The 17,230-nt window shown below is 29.5% G+C and overlaps 4 protein-coding genes across 5 annotated transcripts; 3 read left to right on the top strand and 1 right to left on the bottom strand.

Annotated features, from left to right (window-relative positions):
• The first annotated feature begins 221 nt into the window (after positions 1–221).
• Positions 222–1,636, top strand: LOC122518694 (GATA zinc finger domain-containing protein 1). The gene is made up of 4 exons (XM_043637730.1): positions 222–627; positions 702–966; positions 1,079–1,281; positions 1,349–1,636. Exons 1-4 carry the CDS (start codon positions 566–568, stop codon positions 1,560–1,562), a joined length of 744 nt encoding a protein of 247 aa, XP_043493665.1. The 5' UTR covers positions 222–565; the 3' UTR covers positions 1,563–1,636.
• A 237-nt stretch (positions 1,637–1,873) lies between these two features.
• LOC122518692 (AP-3 complex subunit sigma-2) lies at positions 1,874–4,451 on the bottom strand. 2 transcript variants are annotated; one of them, XM_043637724.1, is made up of 3 exons: positions 3,895–4,445; positions 3,420–3,803; positions 1,874–2,421 (listed from the first exon to the last, which is right to left on the bottom strand). In XM_043637724.1, exons 1-3 carry the CDS (start codon positions 3,961–3,963, stop codon positions 2,299–2,301), a joined length of 576 nt encoding a protein of 191 aa, XP_043493659.1. In that variant the 5' UTR covers positions 3,964–4,445; the 3' UTR covers positions 1,874–2,298. The 2 variants fall into 2 exon arrangements, with proteins under 2 accessions (XP_043493659.1, XP_043493660.1); XM_043637725.1 differs by lacking the exon at positions 1,874–2,421 and adding an exon at positions 2,521–2,869 and having other exon boundaries at positions 3,895–4,451.
• A 646-nt stretch (positions 4,452–5,097) lies between these two features.
• On the top strand, positions 5,098–7,442 carry LOC122518838 (general transcription factor IIF subunit 1). Its single transcript, XM_043637964.1, has 6 exons — positions 5,098–5,398; positions 5,483–5,529; positions 5,620–6,311; positions 6,402–6,688; positions 6,785–7,119; positions 7,220–7,442. Exons 1-6 carry the CDS (start codon positions 5,375–5,377, stop codon positions 7,431–7,433), a joined length of 1,599 nt encoding a protein of 532 aa, XP_043493899.1. The 5' UTR covers positions 5,098–5,374; the 3' UTR covers positions 7,434–7,442.
• A 192-nt stretch (positions 7,443–7,634) lies between these two features.
• On the top strand, positions 7,635–12,815 carry LOC122518837 (alpha-aminoadipic semialdehyde synthase, mitochondrial). The gene is given in 11 exon segments (XM_043637963.1): positions 7,635–8,429; positions 8,524–9,006; positions 9,084–9,188; positions 9,190–9,310; positions 9,391–9,718; positions 9,837–10,200; positions 10,289–10,611; positions 10,706–10,955; positions 11,037–11,300; positions 11,392–11,776; positions 11,840–12,815. Coding segments are annotated over 11 exon segments (2,835 nt in total). The 5' UTR covers positions 7,635–8,333; the 3' UTR covers positions 11,956–12,815.
• Positions 12,816–17,230: the final 4,415 nt, after the last annotated feature.

The raw sequence follows: 17,230 nt of genomic DNA, 5'->3' as shown, positions 1-17,230 counted from the left end.
AAATGACTACTTTTTAAAATATATGTATAAATGCATTTCTGTATTCTTTGATAGTATTGTATCGTCATAACTGCATTCTTTGATAGTATTGTACTGTCATAACTGCATTCTTTAATTGTATTGTACCGTCATAATTGCATTCTGCAATCTATCATCGTATTAAGTACCTACTATCGCCCACTGGTGGTCACGGTAATAACTAAAATGTAACTGGGTAGATAAAAAAGGAAACTTGTGAACTTTTATGTACTTTTTCTATTCCTTGCTTCAGGTGTTGCATTGTTGTTTTATAGAAATTTTTCAAGGATTTGAAAATTTATTTTACATATATATGCGTATGCACACGATTGCAATATTTTGTAATATTGATACTTTATAATTTGTATGTAGCGCCGTAATAGTAATTTCTCGAATGTTCTTATCCATTCTTCTGCACTCTTATACTTTATTACACTGCATTTATTGCATTTGTTTTGTTTTATTTTGTATATTTCCATGGTGCGCACGTGCGTACGTGACTGCGAATGTTTTACTTGTGTAAGTTTATAACTACATATCATTCGAAATGACAGCTGAGGAACATCATCATCAACAACAAAGCTATTGGACGAAAACTTTGGAGTGCAGGTGGAAAAAGTTTTTTTCTCAGCTAACTTTTAATTGATAAGAATTGAAAATAGGAATCTAATGCCTTTCGGTAGTAAACCTGAGTGTGTTAGTTGTGGGACTCGGGAAACACCACTTTGGCATTCAACCGAATCCGGTAATCTATGCAATGAGTGTCTTGAGAAAAAAAGATCTGCCCAGGCTAATGGTGAAACGAAAAATGAGGAAGACGACAAAAGTGGAATCTTAAAACCAATTAGACGAAGTACGAGGATCACGAGGTATTGTAACTCAAAACCGAGTGCTCCACATAAGATTGTACCAAAGGGTAAAGGCAGGAGAAACCTGTTTAAAAAAACGGTATAATTTCATCCGTTCTCATACTCTATTCATTTAATTAATTGTCATATATTTTTCTTCTTTTTTCTTGATAAGCAAGCTTTGTAAGTATATCTTTTTTCGTTGTATTTAGCCAGTGAAAGCTCCAACCGCCACTGCAACTCCTGTTACAAGCAATTTTGTATTCTATAAAGGTACTTATTTTCAAGTTGGAGATATAGTTTCGATGCAAGATATAGACGGTGGCATTTATTATGCTCAAATACGTGGATTACTTACCGATCAGTATTGCGAGAAGAGTGCTGCTGTGACTTGGTTATTGCCAACTACTGCAAGGTATGAAGATTTTTTATCATCGTGTATTGGTTTTCCATATCGAAAGAGAAATTACTATCAATTGTAGTCCACCTCCGGAAGAAGGATTTTCTCCAGAAACTTATATCGTTGGACCCGAAGAAGATTTACCAAGAAAATTGGAATGTATGGAATTTGTTATGCATGCTCCATCCGATTACTACAAACTTAAAAATACTCCCTATCCTCCACCATTATTGGAGAAAGGGGTTGGATATGTTTGGACAACTTTGAGGAATGAGATTAATATGTTTAAAAAATGATGACATTATTAGATCTTATATATTAGATAGATCTTATTTATTCTATTATTAAGAAGAAATAATTACCTTTTGGTTTTCCTCTTAATTTTATTTCGTTAAACAAAGTTATTTATGTATTTAAGATAAAAATTTAAGATATGTCAGAGAAATGTTTATTAAATATATTTTTATTACATTATAACATAAATGTTTAATGTTTTTAATAATATTATAAAGGGTTGTGTGTTTTTAATAAACAAAATATAAGTATATATTACTATGAATATGGGAGAAATGCAATAGTTGGTATGTAATAACATAGAATTAGTGTACCTTCAGAACTATAGAGAAACAGTATTGAACAGTTTGTATTTCCCAAAAATATAGGGATTAACTGCTTGTGTTCTCTTTTTATATTGTATAATACAAAATTTGAATATACTTTTCGAATCTCTTAACATTTATGAGACAATTTCATTTCAGTCTTCGATAGAAATTTGTCTGGAAATTCGATCAATTCATATTATCCTTCTTTGTCAAAAGTATTGTTCGCAGTGCAAAGAAGATAATTATTTAAATAGTTCTTATACACTTTTTAACTCTGATATCGTTGAGACGAAGTGCACGAGGTGTTGGGCAATATTGGTGCATTTTCATTCACTCGAAGGGAAGGAAAGATAATCCTTGAAGTGGTATCGCTTGTACTTGGGATGGCAGAAGAAAGCAGTCAGCTGGGAGCCAACGACGTAATGGATGGTCAGAATTTGAGATCTTTTATTGCTTGCGGTAAGTCAGGTAGCTTCATATCCTTTATTTGTTGAGGAATATTCATATTCTTCACCGCTGATACGGCACGCGCTGGCGCAGCTGTGATTCCCGCCTGCACACATTATATGGATGGAGAAAATGGAATATGGGCAAATGCTTGGGATTAATAGATACCAATTCATTTCTAGGAATGAAGACAAGTAATAATAAATAGCTACACAATACATAGTTTATTTATGGATTATTGCGACGTATACAATTGCAATAAGGCACTGTCATGGAGCAGACATATATAAACAATAGTATTATCATGCGTGTTATGAACGGCGTTTGTATGAAGCTATGAAAAAGACGACTTATGTTTGAAATTCTTAGTAACGAAGAAAAAGAATAAAGTTAAAAAAAAAATGATAAAAAAGATAGAAGAAATCACAGACAATTATACATAGGACTGAATTTATTTAAAGTGGCCAGATTGTCTACTGCTGATTTACTTAAGGAGGGGGCCCCAGAAGGACAAACGGACGAGGTGAGCAAGATCGTCCTGATCTGTAAGTCCCCTAAAATTGATGTTAGGTTGATCAGTCCTACCACCACATGAAACTGCTTTACAGAGCATACCAAACATGCATAGCTAGCAATCGACAAATTGCTACAAATAATTAACTATTTGAAGCTTGGTTAATATGTGCCATTTATCTTGTTATTCCGCAATTATATTCATTGACTTATTAACAAAATAAAGGACAATTATGAATATTAAATCATTAAATACAATAATACACAAAGTTCAAAGTGAACTGAATAAATTAATCTATAAGTCTGTAACAAATTAAACTTTTTTTAATTAAAAATATCATTAATCGATTACTAATAGAATATATGTTCTAATACTTTATTAAATTCAAAACACAAATATGGAATATTCATAAGAAATGATATAAAAATGATATATATATTATTTCCTATCTTTAAATTCTTCTATTAAATTAGAAAGCATTATGCAGTAACACTATGTTATCGTATTATTTGCAATAAGCAATTGTTTAATAATTTAAGCGAAAAACTATAAAAATTAAATATAATAGATATTATAATAGTAGGACTTACCTCTTGTTTTTCCAATTTGTTTTGATCCTCTATTCTAGTGAGTATTTCAGTCATATTAGTTTCTAATACCATACCACCCATCACTAATTCATTAAGAATGTAATGAACTTTGTCGACATGAAATATAAGATCTAGTTCGCACACATTTTCAAAACATTTGTCCAGTGTTTCCACAAAAACTTGTATCAAATCTAGAATACCAAGTTCTGATTCAGAACTGTCAACGCAAAATACAAAATAAAGGGTGGCATAATGACGATAAATCAGTTTATAGTCGGATCCTCCTATTAGGCTACCACCTTCCAAAAAGTTGCAAACATTATCGTCTCTTTTCGACACAAGTTGAAATGTTTCTTTAATGATCTGTTGTTGCATATCTTCATTCTAAAAAGTTCAATCAATAATAATGTGAATATAATCTATGAATAATAAGTGATAAATTAATCTTTAATCTAGACAATTACTATATACTTACGAAGTATTGATAAAACTTCGAAAGACGTGGCTTTCCATGGTTATTAAAAACCAAAATAGCCTTAATCATGATGACAAAGTTGACAAATTATTTTTTTTTTAATTACATATATATTATTACAGACAATAGATTTTATATATAAGAATGTACAATCGTTGTGTATACGTGGAAAAGATTATAATCGGTGATTATTAGACAATAGGAACATTATTCATCCACATTTATTATAATTCAATTTCAATTGGAATATTTATTATACTATAGTATTTTTAAACTTGAACTTTTCACAAAACTATAATTTTTTCATAGCGTTAATTAATCCTGATTATAACCTGTACCAATTGGAAATATTTTAACCATAAATATACATATACGTATATTATTATTATTTAATGATTTAATGATTTATCACTGAACTTTAAACCGTGTAGAATACGACAGATAAAATATAAAATTCACAACTATAATAGAGAAAAATACTATTAAATTACACATATAATAAAAAATGTTGTAAGAGAAACATATGCACTACGAGGTCTACAGAACAACTGCACTTTTAATTAGGGATAAAGTCCCTTTAAACACATTTGTAGGACAAGATTCCAGTAGATGGCGTTTAACTGCATTTAAATCTTTTGTATTAGTTTGCATAGAACTGCACGCAACAGTTTTTAAATTATCAATGTTAACAATGTTTTAAAATTATTAGCCGTATATAAAAAAAGTTCGTATGTTTTACGTAAAGATTCCTTAATGATTAAAATATAATTTTTCTTAAAAATATATTGTACATATATATATATATATATACTTAAACTTTAACATTTCACTTAAATATGAATAACTATAAAGACGATTATTTAATTCAAACAGTGAATAAGTAAGCTACTCGAGTGAGCCACTATAGTGGCGCATGGACCTGGAAAAAATAATCGCTAAAGCCACTTTAGTGGCAAGCCGGCTAAGGACCATATCGGTAATAGTAGTGCCCTACCTTTATCTTATCGACCGTCGGTAAGATAAAGGTAGGGCACTACTATTACCGATATCGCCTTAGCAATGTTACTAGAATTTCAATAAATTTTAAACTTGCTTATTCTAGTAACTTCTTATATTTAGTTATTAGTTATTAATATATATTTAGTTTATTAGTTATTATTATTAATAACTAATTAAATAATTAATTAATAATGTGAACAATTAGGAGCACTTATTCATTTTTTTTCTGCTGTGTCGGTTCTATGCCAATTTTTTTGGGCTAGTTTGCATACGTTCTTATACGCATACTTTACCACGTGCGATGCAACAAGCTGGATAACGCAAGTGGCATTCCTGCAGTTGCATATAATAATCTCAAAAATATTTAGTTTTCTGTTTTGTTAAGAGACAGAATTAAAGATCTTTTGTATTATTTAATTAGTGCATATTTACAAACTATATGTTGTTGTATTTTTCAAATAGATTATATTAGAAAAATAAAATGACAAATATCGCACCACCAAAGGTAAAAATCTAACCTAGAAATATTTTGTAAGAATCTAATTTTCTTTCATAATTATTTTGTTAATAATGTGTTATTTTATTGTAGCCTCCCGGGGTACCATCTGTACAAGAATTTAGTATAAGAGTACCCAAGTAAGTAATTTTTCATTTATTTATCATTAAATTCATATATATATATATATATATATAATTGTATAAAACACAACTCTTATTATTTGTTAGAAACAATAAGAAGAAACATAATGTGATGCGTTTCAATGCAACACTAAATGTTGATTTTTCTAAATGGAAACAAGTCAAAATGGAACGTGAAAATAATATGAAAGAATATAAAGGGGTAGAAGAAGATATGCCAAAGTATGGAGCTGGATCAGAATTTGGACGAGATGCAAGAGAAGAGGCTAGAAGAAAAAAATTTGGTATTACGAGTAGGAAATATAAGCCAGAGGATCAGCCATGGATTTTAAAGTCGGGCGGAAAGACAGGAAAAAAATTCAAAGGTATACGAGAAGGTGGTATCAGCGAAAATGCTGCGTACTATGTATTTACACATGCCTCTGATGGTGCCATCGAAGCTTTTCCATTACACGAGTGGTACAATTTTCAACCTATCCAAAGATACAAGGCACTTAGTGCAGAAGAAGCGGAACAGGAATTCAGTCGTAGAAACAAAGTAATGAATTATTTTTCATTAATGTTACGTAAAAGAATGAGAAATGATGAAGAAGGTGGAGACGAAGAAGAATTAATAGATGGTGGTAAAGGTAAGAAATCTGGTAAGAAAGATAAGGACTTGAAGATATCAGAAATGGATGAGTGGATAGATTCCGATGAGGATGATTCATCCAGCGATGAACAAAGTAAGAAAGGTTCCGATGAAGAAGATAATAACAAGAAGAAGAAAAAAGGAAAATGTAAGCAATTTTAACACATCAAACGAAAATTAGAAAGTATCTATGTCTTAACTCGAAACTATGTATATATTAATATTGTTTTATTTTCAGTGCAAATACAAAAGAAGAAGAAGAAAAAAAATGCATCAGACGATGAAGCATTTGAAGAAAGCGATGACGGTGACGAAGAAGGAAGAGAATGCGACTATATTTCAGATTCGTCTGATTCTGAATCCGAATTGGAACAACAGAAGGAGATCAAATCTGTAGCAGAAGAAGATGCTTTAAGAAAATTGCTTGCGTCCGATGACGATGAGGAAGATGAAGAACAGGCAGATAAAAAAGAAGGAGATGAAGATAAAGATGAAAATGAAGAAAATAAGGAAAAGGACGAAAAGGTATTATATATATAAATACTTTATTATTTTTATTATTTGCACACACTTTATATAATTATTCTATTCTATGAAATGTTTATTCGTTTGTTTATTTAGGATAAGGAAAAAGATCCTATTGGTAAAAAGGATAAGAAGAAAAAGAAGAAACAGAACAAAAAGAAGGATACCAAAAAGTCTGCACCTGGCAAATCTTCCTCTAGCGATTTGTCAAGCGATTCTGGATCGGAATCCGATACTTTAAAAGAGAAGGATATCAAAAAATCAAATAGTGCACACAGTTCAAGATCCGCGACTCCAACATCCGCATTAACCAACACAGTTGATTCATTTAAGAGAAAACAATCTGGTTCCCCTGATTTATCACAAGCTAAAAAATTAAAATTAGATAACTTTAACCTAGCACAAGTGACTTCTTATATACCTGGCGCCAGGTAAAATCTTTCATCTCCATAATGAATTTACATTCTATATAAATCGAATTTAAAACTGAGACAATAAACTATTATTTGTTATTTTGTTATTTTGTTACAGTGAATCTGGTATTACCGAAGATGCAGTTAGAAGATATCTTATGCGTAAGCCAATGACTACAACAGAGCTTTTGCAAAAATTCAAATCTAAAAAGACTGGCCTCACATCTGAACAACTTGTTAATATTATGACTCAAATATTGAAGAAGATCAATCCTACTAAACAAACTATTAAGAATAAGATGTATTTATCGATTAAATCGCAATCGAATTAATGACTTAAATGAATTATTGTATTAAATTATATTTCTAAATATATATCGATTGATATTTTTAGCGAATAATGGTACTAGTTTTATATTAGATAAATATATGTTATAATAATAAGAAAATTGTTATATTAACAAATGCATATATTTATTTGTTACTTTGATGAATACTATTATTTAAAAATAATGATAATAAAAGAAAACAATTTGATTATTAATTTTTGTAAAAATCATTTTTAAGGCAAATAGATAATCAAGATACAACAGCGATTGAAGAACAACGCTATTACGTATTTTAATTTTATTATTATAAATTATATTTTATTTATCTGTACATAAGTACACACACCCGTGTTTTTTTTAAAATGACTCTTGACCATGAAAATCAATGGAAAATTTGTAAGAACTTTGGGTTGCGTTAAAATAAAATAAACTATTGCGTGTTTGGAGAATTTGATCGTAACGTAACGTTTCTTTAGTTGTACGCGCAACTAGAGACTCAAATTTATACGGAAAAGAATTTTCTTTTTAAAGATATTACAAACAAACAACGAAATTAACACCGAATGAAAACAGAAATATGTAGCTGCATTATTCCAAAATAGAAGGAATTTTGTTGATATTATTATTGATTTGCATATCAATGATTTGTAATACTTAACTTATCAGAATTTAGTTGCTTACTGTAATGAACTCGATGACCTGTAGTGTATCAAAACATTGATATGATTCATGAAAAGCGAGCTAACGTCCTGTTAACTAAAAAATACAATTTTATTCAACGAAAACATTTCTCTTTAGTTAAATCAATCGTTGCTAATGCATGTCTTCAGTAGTGGTGAATGAATATAGAACGTTTCATTATTTTTACGGGATATTTTGTTAATTATAACAAATATATATATTATGTGGATGTTAGGACTTTTGAAATTAGACCAGAAGTATTTCCTTTCGTCGAAATTAATAGGTTTCTTAAAGCACAATATTATCCGTGATACCAGTGTAAGAGATTTTGATTAATTTCTAGACAATTGTTTATTACATGCTGGTATAAATTTAAGTATAAATTTATAAAAGAAATCATTTATAATTGTAGACTCTAAAAGGAAGAGTTATAGCAATAAGACGAGAAGATCAATCAGTATGGGAAAGACGAGCACCATTGGCACCATCGAACGTACGGCGATTAGTCCGAGCAGGTGTAAAAGTGATAGTCCAACCTAGCAATAGAAGAGCATATCCAGTGCAAAGTTATCAGGCAGCAGGTGCCTTAGTACAAGAAGATATCAGTTCCGCATCCGTCATATTTGGCGTCAAACAAGTACCGGTTGATCATTTGATACCTAATAAAACGTATTGTTTCTTTTCGCATACAATAAAAGCGCAAGAAAACAATATGCCGTTGTTGGATGCAATTTTGGAAAAGAATATACGCTTATTGGATTACGAAAAATTAACTGATCACAACGGACAAAGGGTGGTAGCATTTGGTAAATACGCTGGGGTTGCTGGTATGGTCAACATATTGCATGGATTAGGACTTAGGCTACTTGCGTTAGGTCACCATACGCCATTTATGGTACTATTATTAAAAATTATTATCATATTTGTGTCATTTATTCTTTAAATCGCACTGTTAATATTCTCCGAACTCAGCATATTGGACCAGCACACAACTACAGAGATTCGGCAATGGCAAGACAATCTATAAGAGATGCCGGATATGAAATTGCATTGGGTGCAATGCCAAAATCAATCGGACCCTTTGACTTTTGTTTTTACTGGTAGCGGTAATGTCAGTCAAGGTGGCCAAGAAGTATTTCAAGAACTTCCTCATGAATTCGTACCACCGGAAATGCTTAGAAAAGTGGCAGAACATGGAGGTAATTATTAACGGATACTATGTAACAATTCTAATTAGTTTAGATAGACGATATGTACACTTATACCTATATTTATTCAGATACCACGAAAATATATGCCTGTGAAGTGAGACGAAGGCATCATTTGGAAAGAAAAGAAGGCGGTGGTTTCGATCCGGATGAATATGTAAAACATCCCGAAAGATATATATCTACATTTAGTAAAAAGATAGCACCTTATACTTCGGTTATAATAAATGGTATTTATTGGGCAGTTGATTCGCCAAAATTATTGACTATACCGGATGCTAAGTATTTGTTAAGACCTGCTAATACACCTTGGCTACCGATCAGTGTTGGTGCACCAGCTTTGCCTCATCGAATGTTAGCGATTTGTGACATATCGGCTGATCCCGGCGGCAGTATAGAGTAAGCAAATAATAATTATCAGTGTATTATGTAAAAAAAAAAAAAAAAAAAAACAAAGAAATATATAGAAAAATAATGACATATGACATATTTTTTACTTCGTTATCAATGTTTACAGATTCATGAACGAGTGTACAACGATAGATACACCGTTTTGTCTTTACGATGCTGATCGTAACAAAGATACGAAGTCGTTCAAAGGTCCAGGAGTTTTAGTATGTTCGATCGACAATATGCCAACGCAACTTCCCAAAGAATCAACGGACTTTTTCGGTAATCTTTTATATCCATATGCATTAGAAGTCATCATGTCGGACGCTAAGAAACCATTAGAGGAACATAATTTCAGTCCAGTCGTCAATGACGCTATTATCGCTTCGAATGGAAAATTAACACCGAATTTTGAGTATATTCAAGAACTCCGACTATTGAATAATCGAAGTAAACATAAAGCCGATAACGGAGATAAACAGAATAAAACGGTACTTTTTGTTTCCTTTACATTTTACAAAATAATTTGATTTTTATGAAAATAATTTAGCGAAATAGATTGAATTTATTTTCTTTTAGGTTGTCATATTAGGTGCTGGACATGTTTCAGCACCAGTCGTTGAATATCTCCACAGGGATAGCAGTATTAAATTGGTGGTAGTATCCCAATTGAAAGATGAAGTTGATGTACTGGCTAATCGATTTCCTGGCGTTGAACCCATATTTTTAAACGTGCTTGAAAGACCAGACACTTTGGAAGATGTTATTGGATCGGCAGACGTTGTTGTATCATTATTACCCTATTCGTTGCATCACGTTATTGCTAAGGCTTGCATCGAGACTAGAACGCACTTGGTCACGGCTAGTTATTTGAATGACAATGTTAAATGTCTTCACGACGAGTACATTTTGTTTTTTCTTTATATTGACACATTCGTACAAATTTTCTTCTTTTTAAATAAGAAATGAATAAATTTGAAATAATTGTTTGTTTAGGGCCGTTGCAGCAGGAGTTACTATTTTAAACGAAATAGGTCTAGATCCTGGTATAGATCATTTGTTAGCGTTGGAATGTTTCGATGATGTACGACAAGCTGGTGGAAAGATAGAATCATTTGTTTCATGGTGCGGAGGTTTACCTGCACCTGAATGCTCTTGTAACCCTCTACGATACAAGTTTAGTTGGTCACCAAAAGGTGCTTTGTTAAATACTTTGGCACCAGCCAAGTATCATCGAGATGGTCAGGTATCGAATGAGTAACTTGTAGTAGACAATTATCAATGACAACGATCTTAAAGTAACCGTGATAATAATATTCATTTGCAGGAAGTAGAAATATCAGGTGGTGGTGATCTAATGTCTGCTGTACAACCTCTAGACTTTCTTCCTGGATTTGCATTAGAAGGATTCCCTAATCGAGACAGTACTATATATCGAGAATTATATGGAATTCAGAATGCTAGCACCGTATTACGTGGAACCCTAAGATTCAAGGGATTTTCTGATACCATACAGGGATTGCAATATCTTGGACTTATCGATCCGAATCCTCATCCAATTCTTCATCCAAATGGGCCAGATATTACATGGGTAATATTACATGATCTACGCAAAATACATTTTTCCAAAAAGAAACAAAAGTATATTTCATTGCGATACACATCTATCAAATTAATTTCAGAGAGTATTGATATGTAATTTACTTGGGCTGGCAAACGACAAGATATTTTTCGAGAATCTCAAACGAAAAATAGCCGAACGAGTCAATTCGGAGGAACGCGTACAAGCTATCGAAGATTTAGGATTGTTAGAAGAAAATTTAGTTTTCAAATTGAATACACCATTGGATACATTAACTCATTATCTTTCGAAGAAACTCTTTTACGAGAAGAACGAACGTGATCTCGTTATACTCAGACACGATATTGGTATATTGTGGCCTGACAATAGAAGAGAAGCTAAAGGAATTAATTTGGTATTGTATGGGGATGCAACAACAGGACATTCTGCTATGGCTCGTACGGTTGGATATCCTGCTGCCATTGCCGTTAAAATGATTCTAGATGGTACGCGATTAATATCTCTCCATTTATTTATTATCTTTATATGGAATTATATGATTTTTTCAGGTGAGATTCAACAAAGAGGTATGGTATTACCATTCACGCCGGATATTTATCGACCCATACTTCAGCGTCTTAGAGCAGAAGGTGTCGAGTCTTTTGAAACTTCAAAATGGTGGTAAAATACTATTTTGCAAATCATTTCAATCAAATATTAAAGCAAAATTTATTTCTAATTTGAAAAGGTAAAAAAGAAATATTTGTTGTTTTGTGTGATATGACAAATATGAAATATTCATTTTATATAACGCCAAAGTACCTTTGATTTATTCACTCGGAGCATTGTTAATCATTGACAAAAAGTGCAATTATTCCTGTTTTGTTTACAAACGAATTGCTCTTTATCTCTCTGGCAGCTAAAAATCTTACAATTAATGACTTAGCAATTCTTCTTTCTCTTACAACATTACATATATCTCATATCGGAGATTACGGATTATAAATACATTTAATTCGACAGTGTTAATATGTGTGTGTGTGTGTGTGTTTGTGTATGTGTGTTTGTGCTTTTATCTATCTAACCAACGAACATTTCTATTGAACCCTATAGTCAAACTTTGTACGCGTAACGACAATGATTTATAAGACAATGATATTTTTCTAATGTAATACAATGTTATTTTATGCATTTCATTATTCGATAATTTATCGTTAGATACTATAACAAACGCGGATGATGAAATATCGGACAAAGTAGAACATCGAAACAGTAAAAAAGAAAAGAACAATTTCTTTCCAACAAATGCAACGCAACATTGTTTTTTTTTTCTTATCTACAAAGTATTTTTTTCACAATTCTCTTTCTCCCTCTATTCATTATAATCTTTTAACACATTCTCGTTTAATTATTTTAAACATTTTACATAAAATTGGCAGTATGAGACGATGAATATGCATTTTAGAGATACGGTCTGCATAAACAATTATTAAAAATGAGATTACAGTATCTCATCAGTGATAATAAATCATACGTATGATTTAACTATTTTTATTAATTATATTTTTTTTCTTTTTCCTTTTGTTTTATTTTTTTTTTTACCATAAAAACGTATCCCACACTTATCTCTTTCCTTCTCTCTCTCTCTCTCTCTCTCCTTCTTTTTCAACAATTATTGATATCGTTATGAATATATTAACGCATTATGTAACAATCAACTATCGCGAATGGCAAATAGCAAATGTCTTTCTAAGATTGTTACTACCAGTATTAAAATTGAACTAACATTATTTTATACTTATATTTATTGAATTAATTATTCATTAATTTATCCCTACGAGAGCCCTAAAACAATCGTTACGTACAACCCAACGATATTAAAAGCATTTTTTATAAACTATTACATAACTATTAAAAACTTTCTTCCTAGAAGAAAGATTAAATAGGATTGACTTATGTATAGTTAGAAAAAGCTTTTCCTATTAACGATTGTATTTCATGAGCTTGCTTTTCTTTTTTCTTTTTTATTATTCTCGTCACGCATATGTTGTTTTATATTTTCTTCCCTTATGGGAAAAGAGATTATCACTTTTATTTATTTGTATCAGTATTTTAAAATATTTTCAAGAGATACTTTTGTTAAATAAATAATTAATACAGATAATAATATTTAAATAGATGATCGGTATATTTATCTGTCAAGATCACGTATTGATATTTTATAAATATTAACTAACCAGTAAAATAACTAACAATTTTTATATTATTATATTAATTAATTTAATTTTTAATTATATTTTATATTTTAATTTATATTTTTAATAATTTTTAATTTTAATAATTATATTTAACCTATTGATATTTTATTATAAACAATAATAATTATTTATTGAAAATACTTTATGAAAAATGTTTAAAATACTGACCCAATAAATAGCAGCTTACATGATCTCGCACGATCATGAGCGAGGTACACTAAAGTATTATTATTATTAAGTTTTTTTAATATAATTACTAATATATAATCCATAATTGTAACGCGGCTAATTAATTATATATATATAAGTACAGAGTTATTATAATAAATATTTTTTAAAGCCTCGATTAATTTTTTAATTAACGGACAAACGTTTAATCTAAATTTCATCCTAAGTATAGAGATTAGAATGCGAATCGAATAAGTTTCCTTTTTGTCGATTGTTATTGATCGTTATTATATAAACTACAACATATCTTCATTTTTTTTTTTACTTGTACTAATTAATTTATAATTTTTTTTTTCCTTTTTTTATTTTTCATTACTCATGCTAAAAACATGGCTAAACGTATACTAACTTTTTTTTCTAATCATTTTTAGATACACAGATATCTATCGTTCACAGTTGTTACACGAATAACACGTATGAAAATGGAACGTTTAAATAAATAATTATTTGATCAAGCTATGTATTTCAATTAAGGAACGTGATAGACTCCTTACAACGATAGTGACATGGGTATATGAATATGTGTGTTATTTTAGATCATTTCGATACGACTGTGTATGTATGTGTGCGTGTGCGTATATTAATTAATTATATATTTGCATAACTTCTTGACGCGTATGCGTTTTTATTTATTTCATTATTTATTTATCCTCGATATTTGGGGTTCCTCGCTTGTGCTTTTTTTCTTTTCTTTTATTTGTTTATTGAATTTTTTTTCTCTTTTTTTTTCGTTTAACCATAAAAGAACACAGTCGATGGAACTTTCGTATGATTTTATTTTAGAACTTTAATTTGTTCTTTTTACTTAAGTGTTTTTCCAAGAGAATATGTGAGATTTGCAAATAATAAGGGAAACATTATAAAAAATATATCTGCAGTGACCGTAGAAGGCACCGCATCAACAACAAGAATCATATTTCTTTAGCCGTAGATCATTCGCATACATGCCGTACTTTTATATTCATTAATATTATTTATTAATATTATTATTTGTGTGTTAGAGTTTCTTTTTTTCTTAACTTCCAATATTATAAGTAAAATTCGACAATTAATATTTGGGAATAATAATGAGAGAGTTTTATCACATTTAATAATTGAATTCTTGTCTTATTTTCTTTTCTCATCCTTAGTCCATTGACTTATTATAATGCGGTCTTTTTTTTTTTTTTTAATTCATTATTCGTTCTTATGGTTAGTAATCGTAAGAAGCATGTCGATCATTATTTTTTCTTCTTTTCTTATCTATACCGAAACAAAATTATTGCATTTTTCAATCAGTTCCTTCAAAATGACACAACAATATTATAAACGTATAATAACAATAATTAACATTTTTATTTTATAACATTTTGTAGTTTAATTCATTTAGATTTGTATTTTACGCGTTATATTATTTTTTTTTCTTTTTTTTTTTTTATATATATCCCTGATTAGTATGTATCAGAAGCATATATACTATATATATATATAAGTCGGTAATTATTTAAGTGCGTTTGAAATTATGCATTTTTTTTTTCTTTTTGTTTAAATACATATTTATAATAAACTTAAAAACGATGTCGCGCGCGCGCGGATCGGCTTTCAAAAGTATAATAAAACTACGGACCGGAATTATTTTCAATTATTTTGATTTCAGAATTATTTCGAGTCTTTGTTTTTTTTTCTCTTTGCATATTGTTAATATTTGTACTTTTGGAAGAGTACATATTTCGTTATTAATTTCTTTTTTTGGTATTTCAGCATCCGTATTAATATTTTATGTAATTTTTCTTCTTTTTTTATCTTTTTTATGTAATTATTGTTTCTTTTTTTTTTAGTAGAGATGGAATTATTAAAGTTTTTTTCTTTTGAAATACTTGTGATCGAGAGACACGAATAGGTGGTGTATTGACGAGATTAATAGTGTAATGTTATTTTTCAAATAAATACATAAATACATATATTTATTTATATATATGTATCCCCCATTATGAATGTAAGCTCGATACGCTGGCATAAATGTGCTACTTTCGATGCTGTCATGTTTTATTTTTCTCGTTGTCATAGTAATGCACGTTAGTATATAGTTTAGCATCGCACGTTTTATCTTGATCCCCGTTAAGACACTACGGCAAAAAACGCTTAGAGATCGATCGGAGTTTAAATAAAAAGTTACGCCATTGATTTTAGTAACATCAATTATTTCTTCCTTTCTTTCTTTCCGTTGCAATTCTTTTTTTTTCTTCTTTCAAATAGGTGCTCATTTTGCCAATAAATTATAAATATATAAACTATGTACGGATTTGAATTGTAAACGATGATGGTGGTGATGAGAAAAAGGCATCGTTGTGATGACAACTGTCTTGTGTACGTATAAATACGACATATGTTTTATCATTTTTCAATGAATCATGCGCACACATATACAAACAAATTAAAGTTCTGAGGAAAAATTCTAAGTAAATCATATTTCTCTCCACAAATAATTCTATTTTACAATTTATGGAATTTATATGTGATTCGGCTTATTCTTGCGTAAACACATTTCCTTTATATACACAATTTTTTAATAATTCTCATCTTTATAAATTGCAATATTGTATTATTGGACAGTCTTAGCGAATGAATGATTTTTAAATAGACACGCGAGAATTAAATACATTTGTGAAATAACTAGATCACATTTTCTTTTTCTTTCAAACTGATTCTTTTCAGTTGAAAGTAAATTCATTTTGATAAATCTAATCAAAACATTATTTCACAAATGTATATTATAAAAGTATGATCAGTGGCAGTACTAGCGATACAAAATTTCGATCAGAATCCGTAGTATGTGTATGTATATGCGTCCGTGTGTTTTGTTACGTTGAAAATAATGCAATTAATTATTAATTATTATTAATTATTAATTAATAATTATTTTAGTGTATTAATTAAAATTAATTCACAAATTAATTCAAAATAAAACATTAATTTTAATTAATACACTAAAATTATTAATATATAAATTATTAATAAATTAATAATAATTAAAAAATAAATAATTAAAAAATTAATTCACAAATTAATTCAAAATAATACTATTAATTTTAATTAATTAAAATTGATTAGTTAATTAATTAAAATTAATACACTGATTGAAATCGTAGTGTACGTGTTTTATGAAAAATTGCAGACAAAATTTGAGTATATCCTATGACTCGATGACGCGATTACTAATTTAATTCTACGATAAACTTTAACGCGTTATTGTTGCTTTCTATTTTTTATGCATTACATCCTAATTTACAATAACTTGGTGTTTAGTCGGCATCGATATTTTTTTTGATAATCGATGCTCTTCCTTTAATCAATTTGACAATTTTTATTTATTTATAATTTTTCTAGCCGTCTCACTCTGTGCGATTTTATTTTATTTTATTTACTTTTTTTTTCTTTTCATTTATTCTTTTATATTATCATTATAATTATTATATAATTATTATTAGCACAAGC

Source organism: Polistes fuscatus, unplaced genomic scaffold (genome assembly GCF_010416935.1).
Source record: "Polistes fuscatus isolate 324 unplaced genomic scaffold, CU_Pfus_HIC Scaffold26, whole genome shotgun sequence".
Classification (NCBI taxonomy): domain Eukaryota; kingdom Metazoa; phylum Arthropoda; class Insecta; order Hymenoptera; family Vespidae; genus Polistes; species Polistes fuscatus.
Note: the sequence above shows the minus strand (reverse complement) of the source record. Positions and strands in the feature narration are given on the sequence as shown.